General features: G+C 42.6%; 1 protein-coding gene across 1 annotated transcript in view; it reads left to right on the forward strand.

The window, feature by feature from the left end:
* ST8SIA1 (ST8 alpha-N-acetyl-neuraminide alpha-2,8-sialyltransferase 1) overlaps positions 1–18,745 on the forward strand; it is a gene marked incomplete at its 5' end in the record, with an annotated part of 134,074 nt that overhangs the window by 29,083 nt on the left and 86,246 nt on the right. Inside the window, one exon of the mRNA XM_082487783.1 lies at positions 6,488–6,632. Within this exon, the coding sequence (XP_082343909.1) occupies positions 6,488–6,632 (145 nt within the window). The remainder of the gene's footprint in view (positions 1–6,487; positions 6,633–18,745) is intronic.

Here is an 18,745-nt window from a genome sequence, read left to right on the forward strand (position 1 = left end):
CAATTAAGCAATTGCATTGAAATGGAGGTGTGCAAATCTTCCCTAATAAACCCAAGTGACCACCCATACTCACTCTGGATTTCAGCAGTGCCATAAATCCCAGGTTGTGAGCAAAGGCCTGATGGTTTTTGCTTGACGCCAGCTGAAATTCCAAAGGCAGATTCATTTTTTTTTCCTCTGGGTGTTCAGATTTATTTGATCCCAAAGCAGAACATGGGAAGTTGAGGCAAACGTGAATGGCCATGTAAAGAAAAGGAGGTTTGTGTCAGACCAAATGCTGCAGTCTTGTGCTGTCAGCTCCTGGCTCCATTTTTTAGTCACTGGACGTAGCATGAAATCCACGCAGCTAAATCCAGGCAGCTGAGCAGTGTGACTAAAGCAATTGGTTTGACCAATTATTTTTATCTCAGACTTGAACCTCAGTCATTATTTTAATGCTGCCATTAAAGCCAAACTGTAATGAAACGGTAATAATAAGTTCCGCGTTACCATTTTTGAGCAATGCTTGAGTCAATGCCCTTGTTCAGCATGGGGACTGCTGGCACTTGCAGAGCAGCTGCCCAGGCAGCCAAGAAGGCCAACACCATCCTGGCCTGCATCAGGAATAGTGTGGTGAGCCGGACTAGGGAAGTAATCATCCCCCTGTACTCGGCACTGGTGAGGCCTCACCTCGAGTACTGTGTTCAGTTTTGGGCCCCTCACTACAAGAAGGACATTGAGGTGTTGGAGCGTGTCCAGAGAAGGGCTACAAAGCTGGTGAAGGGTCTGGAGGACAAACCTTATGAGGAACGACTGAGGGATCTGGGGTTGTTTAGCCTGGAGAAGAGGAGGCTGAGGGGAGACCTTATCACCCTCTACAACTACCTGAAAGGAGGTTTTAGAGAGATGGGAGCTGACCTCTTCTCCCTGGCGACAAGTGATAGGACAAGAGGAAATGGGTTCAAGTTATGTCAGGGCAGGTTTAGATTAGATGTTAGGAAGCATTTTTTCACTGAAAGGGTTATTAAACATTGGAATAAGCTGCCCAGAGAGGTGGTGGATTCACCATCCCTGGAGGTGTTTAAGAAAAGGGTAGATGAGGTGCTTAGGGACATGGTTTAGGAGTGGTGGTGTTTTTATCAGGGTAGGTTAATGGTTGGACTTGATGATCTTAAAGGTCCCTTCCAACCTCACTGATTCTATGATTCTATGATTCTATGATCAAGCTGTAGTCCCTCTTGTCCTCTCCCCCTCCCCTGTGTGCAGTGTCATCCTCTGCAGACCTGGATGGGGTCCTGTTCAGTGCAAGGTTCAGCAGGTGTGTGTGTGGGGGGTTTGCTATAAAACTGCTATCCCCTTGGGGAAAAAAAAAGGGGTGTTGGTAGTGTTACCAGTGTCAGGGCACCAGTATTTTTTAATATCCCTGACCAGCCTCACCTGGGACTCTTACGTCTGCACCCTGCCCCTTACACCTTGCCGTGCCCCGCACCTTCTGCCCATCGCTCCACTTAAGATCAGGCTTATGCCTTCAGTCCTCCTTCCTGAAGCTGCACTCCTGTTGCTGCTGCCTGACAATTGGCTCCCCATCAACCTGATCTTTTCCTCACTGATGTACGACATCCCCCCCTTGCGTGGGTCTAAAAGGAAAAAAATTGAGAGGAAGAACTTTGCTCCCCCTCCCTCGCACGGTGCTTAACGTACTTCGTGTAGTGCAGCATCACAAGGCAGGTATGGCACAGAGAGCTGGAGAAGTGGTGGTGCGGTGGGGAGGCAGGACCTGATCCACCTGTGGAGAAGAGGAAGCTGAAGGGCTGTAACCTCCTGGCTGACAACCCGTGCTGTGGAATTGCCCATTTCTGCTTGCAGATGTTATATTTGCTGGTTTTAAGCCATTTGGGATGTTTGATCTAGCTACTGAGTCATTACTGGCTGGGACTCGAGTCAAACCAGGGTGAGATTAAGCATTAACTGCTGCAAACTGAAATCAAAAGGCAAAGTTCATTAACTTAAGGTGAAGAATAAGTGATTTGGGATTTTTATGCGAGCTCTTTCGTTGACTTTGTGTATGAATTTAGGTTGAGATTGCAAGGAGGTCTGGCTTCCTCTCTGCTTTTATGTGGAGGAGGGTGCACCTGTGTTAGCCCTTTGGTCAGAAGTGGGCTTCCGAGGCAAATCTGATTGTCCCCAGTTGCTGCACTTCGGTAACACACCCAGTGTGCTCTTTGTGGAATCAGACCAGAGTTCGTCTGCAGTAAATCCCATGAAAATAAGGTAATGTGGATATAGAATCCTTGGCACCATCTATTTCACTCTCCTCCTTTCAGTGTGCGATGTCTGTTGGTATAACCTCAGCAAAGTATACTGCGGGGATGCAGCCAACATCTCAAAATTCTGCTCAGCTGCCGCCTTGTGCACAGGTTGCTGCCTGAGTTGATGTGCAGGGCCACTTCAGTGCTAACGGTGCCTTGTAGTTAATGACCTGCTTGGTGCCCAATTCCGGCTGAAATCTGAGAGGCCTGAAGTGAGATTCTCAAAGTAACTTCTCTCCTGCTTCTCTCACAAGTAGGGATTTGTCCCTTAAGTGCTCTCAGATCTGAGGGCCCCTCGTGCCTTTCAATACAGACGTTCAAGTTGTTTGGTTCCTCTCATACACAGGTCTCCTCTGAATTGGAGATAACTTTGAGTCAAAGGTATATTATTTATGTCCTGCGGGCGAAGGAAAGCTTGCGGTGAATTGAAATCCTTGGCTAAAAGCTGCTGCCGTTTTGCAAATTCTATCATAACACTTTTGCTGTACGTTTTAATCAAGCTCAGCAAATCAGTTCAGACTCCCTGGTCCCGCAAAGTACCCTGCTTTAGGTTCGCCTTTGAATCCGTTCTGCTTTTTAATGCACTTTTTCCTATGGAGCTTTTCTCACTTTGTAATTTTGGGGGTTTGGATCAGAAAGAGAGATTGAATAATGTGAGACTTTTAATAAGTGTTCTTTTCTGACAGAAAGCACACGTGAGTGCTCAAGATTTTTGTGCTGATATGTACAGATGCATACTTGAACTACTGACCTGCCTGTCTGTGGGCCTTCCAGAAGGCACCTACTGCTTTTCATAAGAGGCTTATTAACAAAGGGTTTGATGGGAAGTGGGAGAATGCATTTTTGGGGAGGGGAAAGAGTAGGTATGTATATCTTATCTAATAGATGGGAGGGGGGAATCGTACAAAGAGCTGTTCCTTAGCTCATCAGTTTACCCTGGCTAAGGAAAGATGCATTAATATAAAACGTTCCCTAGATACTTTTCCACTGAGTTATCTGTTATTTTTGTGCGTCTTGCTCAGACCCGACTTCCAGAGAAGGTATGAGTTGCAGGATTTCACTTGGAAATTTTAATTCTGTTACACAGTTGTATAACAAACAACTATATGTAGAGTTGAAGCTCCAGTTGATCTTGGATTACGTTATGCTTTCTTGAAAAAAATGCTGTGGGGATAGCAAATACAAAGAAAAGGAGGGGAAAGATAGGCAAACATCATTTTCTTTCCACTTGACGGAGAGAGAAATAATTTTCCAAAGGCTGCACACTGGAGTTCGTGGAGAGTCAGAAAAATCTCCACTCTCAAATCTTTTATTTGGAACAATATTCCATGCCTGTCTTAAACTGTTTTGCAAAGGTAATTTGGCAAGAGATCTCAAATTTCCTCTAGTTTGATTTTCACAGTTCTGTGGTGAAGGCTTTATTTGGGCATCAGCAGGAGGATGATGTGAAGCCTTTCTGTGGTGGATATAGGTAGACCCATTGGTGTTTCTAGGAATGGAAATTGCCACTCTGGCTAACACATTGCTCTGCTCAGAGGGAGACAAACCAGCTCTGCAATGGGCAGTCTATGGGAAAACACTTCCAGAATCACAGAACCACCACAGTGGGAAGGGACCTCGAACGATCACCTGGTCCAACCTTTTGTGGGAAACGGAGCCTAGGTGAGATTATCTAGCACCTTGCCCAATTGCATCTGGAAAACCTCCAGCGATGGGGAGTCTACCACGTCCCTGGGGAAGTTGTATTCTTTTTCTCACTGTAAAAAATTTCTTTCTTCTATCGAGATGAAACCTCTTCCAGTGCAACTTGTACCCAGTGCCCCTTGTCCTCTCCATGTGGCTCCTTGTGAAGAAACAGCCTCCATCCTCTTTGTGACTGCCCTTCAAGTACTGGAAAACTGTGATGAGATCCCTCCTAAGTATTGTCTTCTCCAGGGAGAAAAGACTTAACTTCTTAAATTCTTCCTCATAGGTTAGGTTTTCCAGCCCCTTGATCATCATTGTGGTCCTCCTTTGGACCCTCTCCAGTCTGTCTGTGTCTTTCTTGAATTGTGGGGTCTAGAACTGGCCACAGTTTTGTCCTAGGCTTCATTAATTTGGGGGTTATTTATGCACCTGAGCACAGCGATTTACATCTTTTCTGAAATACTTATTGATACAAATGGAGGAGTTCAGGCCCGTATGGAGAAAACACACAGAAACAAGTTAGTGCTCGGAGCACTTCAGTCTGAGCAGCAGCACGCTCTGGGGTGGTGAACCCCATACCCTCACAATGTAAGGTCTGGGTGTGTGGTGGAGTCTCATGCCCTGCAGTGCAGTGGGGTCAAATGGACAAAATATTGGATTTTTGAGCCACGAAGCACCCTGTCACAAGCTTCTGATTGAGTCTTTGTAAAAATCACTCGCCTCTTTGGCTGCCTGTGGGGATGGAGGGGCTGCTCAGCTTATGACAGGGCGCTCTTCGTAGAAGCTGACTCTTGACTTCCAACAAAATGTGATACCCAGTTACCTTGTGTAATTTTGTGCCTTTTAAAAGTTTAATCTGCCCGCATGTCATGTGCAAAGGCTACTCTCAGGTACCTGTTTCAGTAGAGGAGTGGATCTCCTGCCCTCTATCCATCTTCCCGGTGTTTGCATCCTTGCTGTCCCTTGAGAGCCTTCCTCCATGGGAGGAAGTGTCCCAGGGGCCTGGGGCATCAGTGGGGGCAATGCTGCCCTGGAGCTGAACCAGAGCACATCACTGAACTTCCCCAGCGGGGAAAGCTAACGAAAAGCACTGACACCCCTAGGTTTTCTCTTTGCCATGCAACATTTTTGAGCTTTTTCCTCTTCTGCTAAGATTACAACAAATCCACTCTATGGCTTTCATCAAATTTTCAGTTGAAATGCGTATGGAAAATAGTATTCACATGGTTACAGAAAACTATTAACTTATGGCAAAATCAATTTTTTGATAGGGGAAAACATTGATTGTTTTAATATCAATTTTTAGAGAAGAAAAGTAGCTGTAAAACTTTGAAAGATGCTAACAAACATTTTCAACATTTTTGTGAATGGCTTGATGGTTTTGGATAAAATCTCTTTCACAGGGGAGAACAGCTAGATCAAACATTTAAGTAGTCACTAATAACTGACGTTTTTCTGCCTGCCACTTGCAACTTTTGTGCAGCCACTAGAAATGGTGCCAGTCTCTTCAGGATTCCTTTTTAAATAAATAAGAAATGTTTATAATAATATCAATATATTAATAATAATATCAATATATTAATATACTGTAATGACATAATTCTGCAATGTATATTTTACATACATCTACTATATGTAAAAACTAGTAAGAGCATCACCCTTCCTATAAAGAGCTACTCCCATGCGGGCTTCAGAAAGATAGGATATTCCTGGCCTGCAGATGTCTCAAGCTTTTCATCGTTCTGTATTTTAGGATATTAATTGCTGAATTTGCTGTGATACAGAATTTTTGCTCAATGCAACCTTAAACCACCTCACCAGCTCTCAAATTTCTATTGAAGCTGAGTGATAACTATTTTGGGGAAATGAACGTGTGAGAGGATATGCAGTTTCGGCAAGGAAACAAGAAGTATAATACCCACTTTATATATATTTCTCTCATACTGGGATGACTCAAGCTGGACTTCAGTTAGAAGGCAGGCTCTAATACTGCTGTGGATGGAGCACAAGGATATTTAGTAACTGGAGAGAGATGCCAGGTTTTTTTCCATACTAAAGTTATATAACTGTGGGGCTTTAGGAGGCCTGCTCTTCATGAATAAGGTTTGGTACTGAATTTTCATATGCCTTATTTAATTTTCAAAGGGGCTTCTCTGATTTCTGTATGTGTTGGAGACCAGTTTTTTATTTATTAGAATTGGTTGTAAAGGATTGACTCTCTCTTGCTGAATCTGGGTTTTACTTCTATTTCTCAAAAGTGAATGGAAGTTTAAATTTTTTGCTGTCTGCTTCTACGTTTTTTCAGAATAAAATCAGGATTTCTGGCCCTTCTGTAAGTAAAAAAAAAAAAAAAAAAGAGTCACCCATGGTTCATCTGCTGGCTGGGAAGATGAATGGCTTGCTTTGGAGCATCTGAGAGCGGCAGGATCTCAGGTGTGAGGGGTGGCCTTTAGAGAAGGCACGCCAAGGCTCTTAATTAATAAGGCTCTTTCTCTTTTGGTTGCCTTCACTAGGAAACTGCTGGAAGAATGCTGTGACCCTGGGCAGCTCTTTGCTATGACAAAGCTGAACTCCCCGATGGGAAAGAACCTCTGGTTTGACGGGGAATTTTTATATTCTTTCACTATTGACAATGCAACTTACTCTCTCTTCCCACAGGTTAGTAACCTTTTTTTTTTTTCTTTTCGCTTTAAGTGTTAATATACTAAATGGTAGCATGGTACTAATGAGTATAAATTGACTAAACGCTTGTCAGGAAATTGTATCTTCATTTCTCAGTACAAACCAGTCTCCTCTGCTTTTTCACTTTTGTATTCTGGAAATTATAAGATGTTTGTACGTGTGTTAATATTCCTGGCCACTTTTCAGATGTACGGATGTACACAAGGGGTGAGATTGGGCCACCTGTCTTGATTTTTAAAATAAGTTCTTGCTGTTTCAAGAAGGCGATTTCTGCATTTCAGTCGGTGATCACGCTCACTAGGAGCGTGTTCCCTCATCTAGGGCTGCTTCAGTTCAGACCTGTTTAGCTGAGATGCGACAGTGCTTTGTGTGAAGGTGTCCCAAGTTACTTCCAAGTTAATGAAGTTTATTGATGGTAACCAATGTGAGCCCAATAACAGAAGCTGACAGCTTGACTTCGTCAATTCTTGCTGTGTTTTGAATATTAGAAGTGGTTTGTTGTTGCTCAGCAAAGGTGTTTTGGGTTAAGTGCATGGTTTTAGAGTACTGGGAATTTGTAATACTGATTTAGGCTCCTTGTATTTTTAATTAATATATGAACTGATGTTAAATAATGAGTTCATTATGTTGAATTTTGTATGTGGAAGTAGAGATGTTTTATGTGGCTACACATTTAAAGAAGGCCAAACATCTGGTCGTATTAATTGATTCACATGTTACTTGAATTTCTCAAATTAAAGGCATAGGTATTTATTAAGCCTCTGAGTCATTCACACTGGGCTTTTTATTTCTTGCTGTTTCAGTTAAACACATAGCAGAGTTCTTACTTGTTAGACTGATTTTTTTTTTTTTTTGTAGAAAAAGTAGCTTCCAAATCTCAACAACAGAGTTATGACTTTGAGTTTCTTTTAGTGGAGAAAGAGTGAGGGAGAACTGAAGCGTGGGGGAGAGGAGATGGGAACAGCCACTTTCTGTGTTAAGACATCCGGCGGAGCGGTGTTACAGCTCTTGTCTTGTTCAGGCTGTCAGTCCGCTGTCTTGTCACTCGGCTGTGCCTGTTGCAGTGAACCGGTTAATGGACCTCTGCCTCCCTCAGGCTGGTCCCCAGGTGCTGTGTCCCTGCAAGCTCAGCAAACAAGGGGATGTCAAAATCTTCGTGGCAAGTGGCGTGGCAAGTGTTTTTTTCTTGCTGTACATCTGGGAAGGGGCTGCCCGGCTGGAGTGAATTTCTCTCCCTGCCTTTGAGACTGGTAGAAAGTTTATAGTGTGTCGCAGAGTAGCAGCTGTAAATCTTTTTTTATGGTGATTAATATGATTTGTTGCTACAATATTGCACTGTTTATTGGAGAAAACTGAAATGCTTGGCAGAGCTATGAACTTTGTACCTCACAAAGATATTGGCAGCAGCTGCTCAAAATATGTAGGTCCTTTCCAATGTTTCAGAAAAGCCTCACCTGGGCTGGCACAGGGAGGTCATTATTTTGTGATGGATTTGGGATTTCAGATTTGGTTTTCTGTGGATTAAAACCTAGCACTCTGCTGTGTGTCCTCTCACAGAAGAGAGCAGAGTACTGGATGGGCTCCTTCAGAGAAGTAAATGCTGGTTAGAGAGGAGCCACAGTCTTGGGAACCCCGGTGGTTCCCAGGGTCTCAAGCCCTGTCCCCAGAATTTATCAGTTGGCTGGATGGGAAGCAAGGATCTGGGAAGCCCTGGAGAGACAAACTGCTGGGGGACAACATGAGCTAAGAAGTTGGGACTTCATTGTCCCTGAGTCCTTTAGGCTTGTCAAGCAGGCTGCAAAGAGGGTGGCTAGAAGCCATTGTAGGGGTGGTGGTGGAAGAGGTGTGTTTTTTTTTAATGACGTTCCAACTCCAGAATAGTGTTAGAAAGCAGCTCTAGGACTGGTGCCAGAAATGCTATTCCTTTAATGAACTGATGGGCAGTTCACTTCTGACAAGTGTGACTCACTGCTACTCCCTCTTCTCTTGCGAGTAACGCTGCCTTTAACTTGATGTGTTATTCCTATGTATTTTGCCCAGAGGAATTTTGTAAACCTTTATCAGATGAAATCCTGCTAGGCGTAAAGGCTTAGGAAGATTTATTTGCAGTAAATTCTTAAACAAAGTCTTTTTCTACCTCTCTTTGTTTCAAGAAAAAGACTTGCCTGAACTTTTCAGGCTTCTACTTTGAAGAATGGTGTCTATTAGCGTGCTAGCAACCAGCAAGCAATTTTTGTGAAGATGAATATTCCTTTCAAAAGTATCCAGAAGCTTAAAACCGCTCATAAAATATGGGTAATACTCTAAAATGCTCAGAGGATGTAACAGGAATGTAAAGGGCCACAGCTGTGTTGATATAATAAAAACAATATTTCCTCTGGCATAAATAGAAAAGGCTCCATCCACATCAATCTGCTGGGCTTAAGCCATTTTGTGCTTGCAGAATGTTTCTCAGTCCTGAACCAGTTATTAACTTAGAGGATAAAGGAACTCAAAACTAAATAGGAAACTTGCTCTATTTTATGGCATAGAATAAGCTGGCTATGCATCAATGGAGACTTATACAGAAATAATGTAAGTATGTCAGACTTAATATTTAAAATGTCACTTATTTTTGAATGTGAACAATACAAAATAGAATATTTTTTCTTCTGAGTAATCTGTAGATAAAGTTCTTACAGCTGGTTCAACATTTGCTGGTGGAGTGCTTTTCCAATAAAAATATAAATTTAGTATCAGTTCATTGGTTTTTCAATTTTTCTTTGAAATGAAAAGGTTAAAAGGTTTTGGTGGTGTTATGACATTTCATTTTACCATTTTTTTAATGTAATATTTCAACCTTTTTTTTTTATCAGCTCTGTTGCTAGCTTTTTTTTCCTCAGACTTTGCTTCATTATATTCCTCCTCCTTTTATTTTTTTAAGTTTTAGATTGGCTTAGGGAGAAATTTGCAAAAGAAAAAAGCAAAAGCTTTTATGTGGAAATAGTCATTCAGTGTTTCATTTCAGTTTTTGAGAACAAAATTTGAAGTTGCAGACTTTTGCATGAACTAAGAATTCCAGCAGCTGGAAGTGCCTCCTCTTATTCTCCCCCTCTCTCAGTGCTATTTTCCCCCTGATTTCTAGAATTAATTTTTTTTTTTTTTTAAACAGAAATGAAATATTACACAGACTGCATCATCTTTCCCATCCTGGGGAAGAACTGCTAGTGGCTCATTGTCAATACCTGACAGTCAGGAGAAGATGCGGGGCAGGAGGTGGCTCATCACAGAAGATGGCCTAGCGTGCGGTGAGGGCGGGCAACCCACCTACGTCTCATCTCCCAGCACGTACTACGGTGGCATTGCCTGGAGCTGTTGGATAATGGAGTGTCACTTCAATTAAAATCAGACATTTCTTGACAGCAGCTTTGTTGTGTTACTTGCTGTGATCTACAGCATTATTTCCCCCTCTTAGGAGACAAAAAGTGTAGAGTCTGCATATATCTGTGGGCGTAGTTTAATATTAACAATGAGAGGTTATTCCTGCTGTGAACCTACCACTTTCCTAAAGCTTTTCATGTAGACTTGAAGTTTCAATATTAGCTACTGATTTTGATAAGTATCTGGAGGCACTGAGAGATGGAGGCTACCCTACTGTAGTCGAGATAAGCGGCATGGTTGGATAAACCTCTGAACAGCTGAGCTGCCACATCTTGGGTTGGCCACTAAAGGTCATGGGTAACTTGTAAATGTATTTCCTCTCCATTGGGGTCCAACTATTATACAGAAAATGGAACCTCGTGTTGGCTGAGTGTTCAGGAGTCGTGTTCCTGACAGGAGACTTCTCTCTCCTCCTTGCTTTCCAGCCTGGAAGTTTTGCCACGCAGCTCTGGCCCTGTTGCATTGTATTGATGCACGACAGAAGGCGTGACGAGCACTTTCCACCCTTTACTGTCTGACTAATATGGAAACCTGGTTTCTTCCATATATTCCTGCAGTAATTTTTAGATGCTATGAGTAAACGTGATGTAACCACAGGAGTAGCTGGGATGTAACTCAAAACCATGTGAGAGAAACATGAACTAACACTCATCTGCTTTTGGGTTAGAGGATAAGACAAGCCCCAGTTTCAAACGTTTTCTGAAATAATTTTGCACTCCTTCCTGTCATCTTCTTCCTCAGAAATTCAAAAGCATATTTCAGACTATCTTTACCATTAGAAAAAAAAAAAAACAAACAAAACCCCACACCTCACCCCAATATCTAGCTGTTTATGCAAATAATTGATTTTTGTTCCTTGCTGGCAAAAGCTTAGAGCAAGGAAGAGCTGAGGTGAATTTCTGAGGTCTCCTTTACCCTTCCCCCGAAAGGTTAAAGAAATAGTTAAATCAAATGGAAATTTTCACTCTGCCATGTAAAGTCTTATTTTAGAGGGTAGAGGAGAAAGAAATTTTGTATGTTAAGCTTCAACTTTTTAATTTGACAAAATAAAATGACTCATTTAAATTTTTTCTGGTTTTATTGTATTTCACCTGAAGCAGTTAGACTCATTTGGTACCAGTAAATTACTTCAAATTACTAAAATATAATTCCCCAGCTGCTCAAATCCCTTCTAAAATTTCACCTGCATAATGCTGCCAGCTAGAAGAATGGCTACTTGCAATGAGCTTCTCATGAATAGTCATCACAAATGGTGTTTGAGAAATCCAAAGGAAATAGCTATAAGCCACAAATAAATCTGGGAAAGCTGGCACCTGTTTATGGCTACCTTGTGATCAGGAGAAAGGCAATATTTTTCAAATTATTAATTAAGAGTTTAAATTCTTGTACCTAATATAAGGGCAGGGAAAAAGTTAATCTCTCTACCTGTAAGATGGAGACGTTCTCTGACATTTTCTGGGTTACTGGGGTGAGTGTTGTGTTGGGTAACAGTGAATAATTTTACGATGGTGCTACGTGATTTGTGGTTTTTTTATTCAGGGTACCTGTTAGATTCTGGGAGCTTGTTTAATTTTTCTTGATTGCTCACAACATTCCTCATTTGACCAGAGATTTTGTCGTGTCCTCCTCCGATGCTGGTACTTGTGCTGTGTCAAACCACATTCCCTGGTCTTACAGTTACAGCCCGCAGCTACTGGAATAACTTGTAATTAATTCAGGGAAATAATTGAGATTTGGAAAGGGAGTTCAGTGTAGAGTCTGCGGGCTTTTCCCCTTTTTTGTATGACGAGGATTACAGGAAAAACATAATCCTGAGGAAGAAAATGGCAGTTTGATTCAAGTAAAAGGTGAGGTGTAGGAGCGGCGAGTGCTGGGAAGGGTTAGGTGGGAGCGTGGCTGCTGCGCAGATGTGGGGTGGAATGTGAAGCTACAGCTGTCTAAGGAACGTGAACCCCGTTAAGAGGACAATGTTAACTTGCTTAGGGCAAAGGCTGTGTGTTGCCCTGTCTAAGGAACGTGAACCCCGTTAAGAGGACAATGTTAACTTGCTTAGGGCAAAGGCTGTGTGTTGTTTGGACTGGTTTTAGACCCAGGTGATCCCAAAATTATGTATAAAATGGGAAAACACCTGAAGTGAAGGGGGTTAGGATTTGATGGACTGCAGTGTTGCCAGGAGGCGGGAAATTAGCACCTTTGGTGTTGACTTTGGAAGCGCTCTGTTAATTTTTGCTCCCAATTTAACTTACCGAGGTACTCTGTTCTCAGTAAAGCTCTGTAATTAATAGCTGCTTGGAGAAATATGTTGAAATATTTGTTGTCATATGTGTCCTGATTTTTTTCTTGATGCCTTGGGTAGGGGGGTGAAGTACCTGCAGACCTGAAATTTATTGAGCAGCTCTTACATTTGCTTCCTTTAATTCTAGTGTCTAAATAGTACATCCCTGACTACTTTTCAGTTGTAATTAATTAGGATTTGGGGGGAATTTCTTAGCGCTGTCTCTTTTCTTTTCTTCCTTTTTTTTTTCTCTTTTTTTTTTTTTCCCTTTTTTTTTCTTCCCAAGCATACTGTAATGCACATTATGGTCTTTATTGGGGCTACATATATGTATTCAAAATGAAAATGTAATAAACATTAATTATTGCAAACATGGGAAACATTGTATACGAAAAGGCAAAGAGGTAGTTATATATTGTGAAGTGACATCTGCATGTTCGGACTGCAATTAAAAAGAGATCTTCTGAATTATTCAAGCAATTGTACCGTATAGTACCTTTCATAAACTGGGATATGAAATACTATCTGTAGAGACCTGACAAATTATGCTCTTTTGGAGCCTGAGTCTTCCCTTCAGTCCTGAGTAATCTCTAGCCCTTGGCATCAGAGTGATTGGGATCAAAAATCTGGCTTAATATTTAGCTAAGTGAAACCCCTACCCTTACTTTACATACTGACTGATTAAGAACGGTGTAATTGGACCGCTTTGTGCAGCCTGTTAGCAAAGCTGAAATAGGGCATCATCTGTTCTATCCGGTCAGTTAAGCAAAAGCCATAGTCCATCCGAAACTACTCCATGTAGACAAGACACAAACATGCCTGGTGGTGAAACCCGAATTTATGCCAAAAGGACTGAGCTGCAATGTGTATGGTTTGAAGTAATTAACTAGAGGATGGGCAACGTGCTCTTTCATTGAAGTGAGTTAAAATAGACCGGGGAGTGTGGCTTCCTGTCCCTGTTGATCGTCGGATGGGTGCTTTGGTCTTTCTGAGCTTGCTAAAATGTCTCCAGCCAGGCTGCTTAGCCAGGCTGTCTTTGGTGAGCCTGATTTTCTGGAGTTTATCTGCAATAATGCATATGCCAAATTGGCTTTATCTCAGTCAGTGCAAACACATAAATAGATGCTGACCTTTCCAAATGTAACGGAGAGGAAGGGAAGGACTGGATCTGGCTGCAAAGTGTCAGTTTGGCCCGCAGGCAATGAAAGAGGAATGGCTGCCCTAACTCATCATTTCTATTTCAAATCTAAAGTGACTGAGTGTCAATCACTGTCTTTCCTAGGTAACGCAAGAGCTGGTCCCAGCACACACCAGTGCCTCTGCCAGACAGACCCTCATGCCCTTGGGCATTAAAAAAAACCCACAGATCAGTCCCACCCCTGGTTGGGATTTTGGGGATATGAGGGTGTGGAAGAGCAAATGTGGTCCAGCTTCTGCGTTGTTATGGATACTGAGCAGTGCTAAAAAAAAGTGTAAAACTCCGTGGGATTGTTGTGGAGCCACCTAAGACGGAAAAGACATGGGGTATTTTCAAGAGGATAACTCAGCCATGAGGTTGTTGGAACTTGGAGTGATTTTTATATCTGGAAAGTGCTTCAAAGAGCACATTTATTCAGTTTTATTGGTACCCAGGACTGCACAGTTACTGACTAGTAAAATGCAAGCCTGCACATGGAGCAGCCGCTGAGTTTGAAGAGGCCACAGGAGGGCTGGAGACATGGACAAGGCTGAGCGATGGGATGGGGGTGCGCTGTCCCAGGCGAGGGAAGGGACACTGTGGAAGGGCATCTGCTAGCAGAGGCAGGGAGGATCTCGCAACACTGTGCAGCAGCACGTGTTTCTGTTTATTAGCTGCATCACGGAAATTTTCTACCGTAAGTAACATTTTTGATGGTATCTAGAATTCACAGTTACAGATAAAGACATGTTATGCTGTGGGGTTGTAAAGCACAGAGCAAAAGGGCTGTTCTGAACCCAAAGAGGAAGTGGGCAGAGTGGGCAAAGGCAGACGGAGGTGCTGTACTACTGCCCTGAGAGTTTTAGGGGATTTTTAGTCAATGTTCGTCTGCTTTACAGGGACATAAAGCTGCGGTTTTCTAAGCAAGAAATGTTGTGAGCAGAAGAATAATTAAAGGAAGTGGTCACAGCTGCGAAGCTATAGGAAGAGCGAACTTCTGATGGCTACGAGTAACTACAGGGCATATGAGCTTGCCTGGCTGAGGGTATAAATATAGAAATAAGAGTTGGTTCTAATCTGCCCGAAGGCAACGCAGTTAGATTTGTTTGTTTTATTGTAGCTTTATATAACTGATAAGATGCTAAAATGAGGTTCTTTCTCCATGCAGGGTTTTTTCTGGCAGTGAACTCGTTTATATACTGAGACTTCCACCTACAGGTGCAATGAGACTTTTGCTTCTTTGGAAGTCAGTGTCTAAATCCTGAGTAAGCTTTATCCTTTATATCGTGACCACCTGTTAGCCTTTCTTATTATTTATGAATTTTATTTTAAGAGTCATCTTGTTCAGTTGATAGACTTATTACTGTATATGTGACCGTAGATTTGAATTATTCAGTGATCAGATTGCATTACATTAATTTGCTGTATTCGGTAGTTAGCTTTTTTGAAGAGATACTTCTCAAGTAGGCTTAATACAAGTACCGGCTTATTTGAAGCTTAGGTTTGGTTGCGCTTCATCCCTGGCACTTGCCACCTGGCAGAAGAATGAGTAGAAATTGATGAAATGTTACATATTTCTATTTTTCGTACAGTTATTCGGTTTCTTGATATGGCTCTTGTGAATTTTGCTGGAGTGTGGCAGGATATCAGATTAAGTTCAGAAGGTATTTCACCTGCAGCAAAGGCGTAGCCCCCCTCTTCTCCCGGGTATTCCTAAACAGGGGTGGAAGCGTGGCTTAGCGGAGTCTGCAGGCTTGAAGGGAGTCAGGGAAGGTTACATCACTGCAGAAGCTATTAAGAAGGGGTAGCACGGTTACAAATCTTGTAGGAGGATTATGTAGTGACTTTCAAAAGATCCTTTATGTCTTCTTGCTTAGGGGGGAGTGTAAGCCCAGCTTTACATTTAATGAGAAATCCGCTGCATTACAGTTGAAGAATTGACTTATGTAGCCAGGCATGGTTGATTTAGAGCCCCTATAACCTGATATGGCGTGGAGGGGAAGGGCTGTGGTTCTCTTCTGGAACAACGGTTATCATCTGAATGGCTCCCATGAGGCAGGCATTGGCTTCCAAATGACATTTTGGACGTTGGGAAAATAACACAATAGTGGTTTTCTTACATCAGGATGCACCGGGTGAATCCTGTGATGCTGGACACGCAGGTCAAGTACCGTTTAACTTGCTGTTGCTCAGATCAAGAATTCAGGCTGTTTTTTTCCTTCTTGATCAACAGAGCTTGCTTACACTTTTTCAGGGTCTTTAAGGAGAAATTTGACAATTAAATCTGCGCTGCGGGTTGTCTGCTGGCCAATAACTGAGGTGACTGTTTTGTGTGTGGTAGCTAAGGGGTGGTCTGTAGTGGGAGGCAAAGGCAAGATAACTGAATGCACTGGTGTCTTTCCAGCTGAAATAAGTCAGGATACGACATTTAACAGCCTTTTGAATTTGGACTTTTATAATATAACTGTGAATCCCAAATGAGGAAAGAAATAGCTCTTTCTAGTGCAGCGATGGTGTCTTTTTTTTTTTTCTTCTTTTTCTTTTATTTTTTAAAGACTGTCTTAGACACTTCTACGAACTGTGGGCATTTGGGGCTGGTGACAGTTCGCAGTGCTAGTCTAGGTGTGTTGTGGAGAAGAGCAACTTGCATCTATGCATACCTGGCTTTGAAGGTGATTTGAAGGAGGAATAACTTAAGTCCAAGACCATGGCTTAGGCTCACTGTCTTTAGCTCAGTCCATCAGTCCCAGGAAGACGGCTGCAGACACTCGCAGGGTATTTGCATGTGAGGTACATTATTGCCAGCGCACTTTCCTAGATGAGCCCTTGATCTATAAGCTTGAAAGTCAGTTATAAAATCCTGTGAGCGGGGTTAGGGTGGGGGTTTGAGGTTCCTGCATGCCCGCGTGGTGTCTGCAGCACTGCTACCTGAATATTGCCTCATGGACACTTGGTCTCCAATGGCTATGTTTTTCTCCATGTAAAACGTACTGGACTAATGTTCTTCTATTTCAGAAGGTTCAGATGAAAGGCACTGCGTTCCAGATGATCATTTGATCAGGAGGAAATTACCTGAGTTATATTGCAAATACTAGCTCAGTGAGACCTGTAATGTTTTCCAGGAATGTTTTCTAGTCATGTAAGTGCATTTGGGTACCTTCATTCTCTGGCACGGGAATTGCATGATAGGTGAAGAACAAAAATTATACATGACGGGGGACTGGCTTTTCCTTTTGCTCTGAGAATGTGCTTTTATTAGGAAGTGGACAGAGAGGTTTTCTTTATGAGTAAATTACTCTTCATAATAAGGAGTAAAGTTTGTGATCTGAATAAACCTGATGTGAAACAGGTCCTGGAAGTCAATTGTGTTAATGATAGCGTAGCACCCTTGTCCACTTACTGCTGCCCTAACTAGTCTTCCCAGTACAAGAACTGCATGGCTAAGTGTGAACGGATGAAGTGCATAATTCCTCACATCCTATGCTCGAAAAGTGTAGACTAAGGGTTTTATTTTAAGACAAGGTCTATATTCGTAGAACAATTTAAGCACAGGTTTATTACACTGGAATGCGAGTGTGTTGCTGTCTCTTGTTGATGGGGCTGTCTAGTCAGCCATTCAGTCAGATAGGGATAAATGTACTATGTAATGCTGATAGACCAATTTCTCATGTGTATAACATCGTCTTACTTATGGTTTTATGGGGTGTGACCAAAGTCTCTGCAACCTATTAAGTCCCATGGTAATGAGGCTTTCCTACAGCGACCGAAGGAAAGAAGTCAGTGCGGTGAAGGTGATAGTGGTGACACTAACATTACTGCAGCCATCGGTGGTATGCACGGGCAGGCAGCTCCCTCAGAGATCCCTCCTCACTCACTGTTACACTATCATCTCACTGATTTTGTTGCATCTAATTACGTACATGTCATAGCCAGCAGTGGATGTATGCCGGGGAATGCCTAACAGCCATGGGCGGTGATTGGGAGTATGCTCGTTAGCTCCATCCTCTACCTGCTGTACTTGGGCAAGAAGCAGCAGTTATAAGAAAGGAAGGACTTCAGTTGTAGCCCCTGAACTGAACGACACCAAACCAAAAATCAACAAGATGAAGCCTATCTTCACAGAGTTCCCTTCGCGCTCAGAAGACTGAACAAAGAAACACATTCAATCACGGCACATATTCCAGAGGTGCAGCGCTATTTATGATTTTCCTTTTACAAAGCCAGGCTTTTAGGGGTGAAAAGCCTTGCACCTTCACACAGGGATTTGCTAGGCAGTGCGACACCGAGATACAGGGGCACTGTCAGTTCATTCCTATGGTATCATGTTGAAACGTGTGCAAAGTCACTGTCTGGAGAGGATACTCATGGTCACTGCCCTCTTGCCTCTGCACCACGGCAGACAGCCCTGCCTGGGCTGTACCCAACAGAGATTTATCTAGTAAATTTTTAAAGCTTCCAGTAATGGAAATTCCACAGCTCACTAGGCAGTCCATGCCAGTACTTTGCTGCCCTTATGTATAGGATGGATTTCCTGATGTCTAACTTAAAATTCCCCCTTGTCTATAATTTAAGAACATTTTTATCTTATCTTTTCCACATATGGCTGCTATCAAGTCTCCCCACAGTCTTTTTCTCTATGCTAAACAACTGCAACTCTTTTAATCAGATCATTTTTTTTTCAACCTCTGAACATTTTTGTTTTTCTGATAGTCTGTGAGGAAGATATGTGACAGTTAACCATGTGGTACCCTCAGAACGTATCTTCAGACTTTTCCTTTGGAGATGGTACAAAAACATCAATGCCATATCCTCTGAACGGCAGAGCTTAAAGGCACCTTTCTGCTTGAACAAGCTTGTATTTAGTGTTGCTGGTTATTCCCGTAGCCAGAAGATCACTGGATGTTGCTGCTAATGAGGCAAACCCAGTGTCCCAGCACATGCTTATCTTTTCTCCTTGATAATGTGTACAGGCAACAGAACAGGGAATGGACCTCAGGTATCTTCTCCTTTCCATGGCAAGATCTCTGTGTGCTGCAATCACAGCTCTGACAGTCTGGGTTAGCTAATCGCACCCATCTCTCTGCCTCAGTAAACTGAAGGTATTTCTGTAGAAGGAGACAGACAGACAGTTGCCAGCGGTGAGCCCCCTCTCCAGGGGCACAGTGGAGATTGCATGGAGCTACTATTGTACGTCCTCATTTCTCAGTGTATAGAGCC

This window comes from Vanellus vanellus (assembly GCF_965231255.1).
Source record: "Vanellus vanellus genome assembly, chromosome: 1".
In the NCBI taxonomy this organism is placed as follows: domain Eukaryota; kingdom Metazoa; phylum Chordata; class Aves; order Charadriiformes; family Charadriidae; genus Vanellus; species Vanellus vanellus.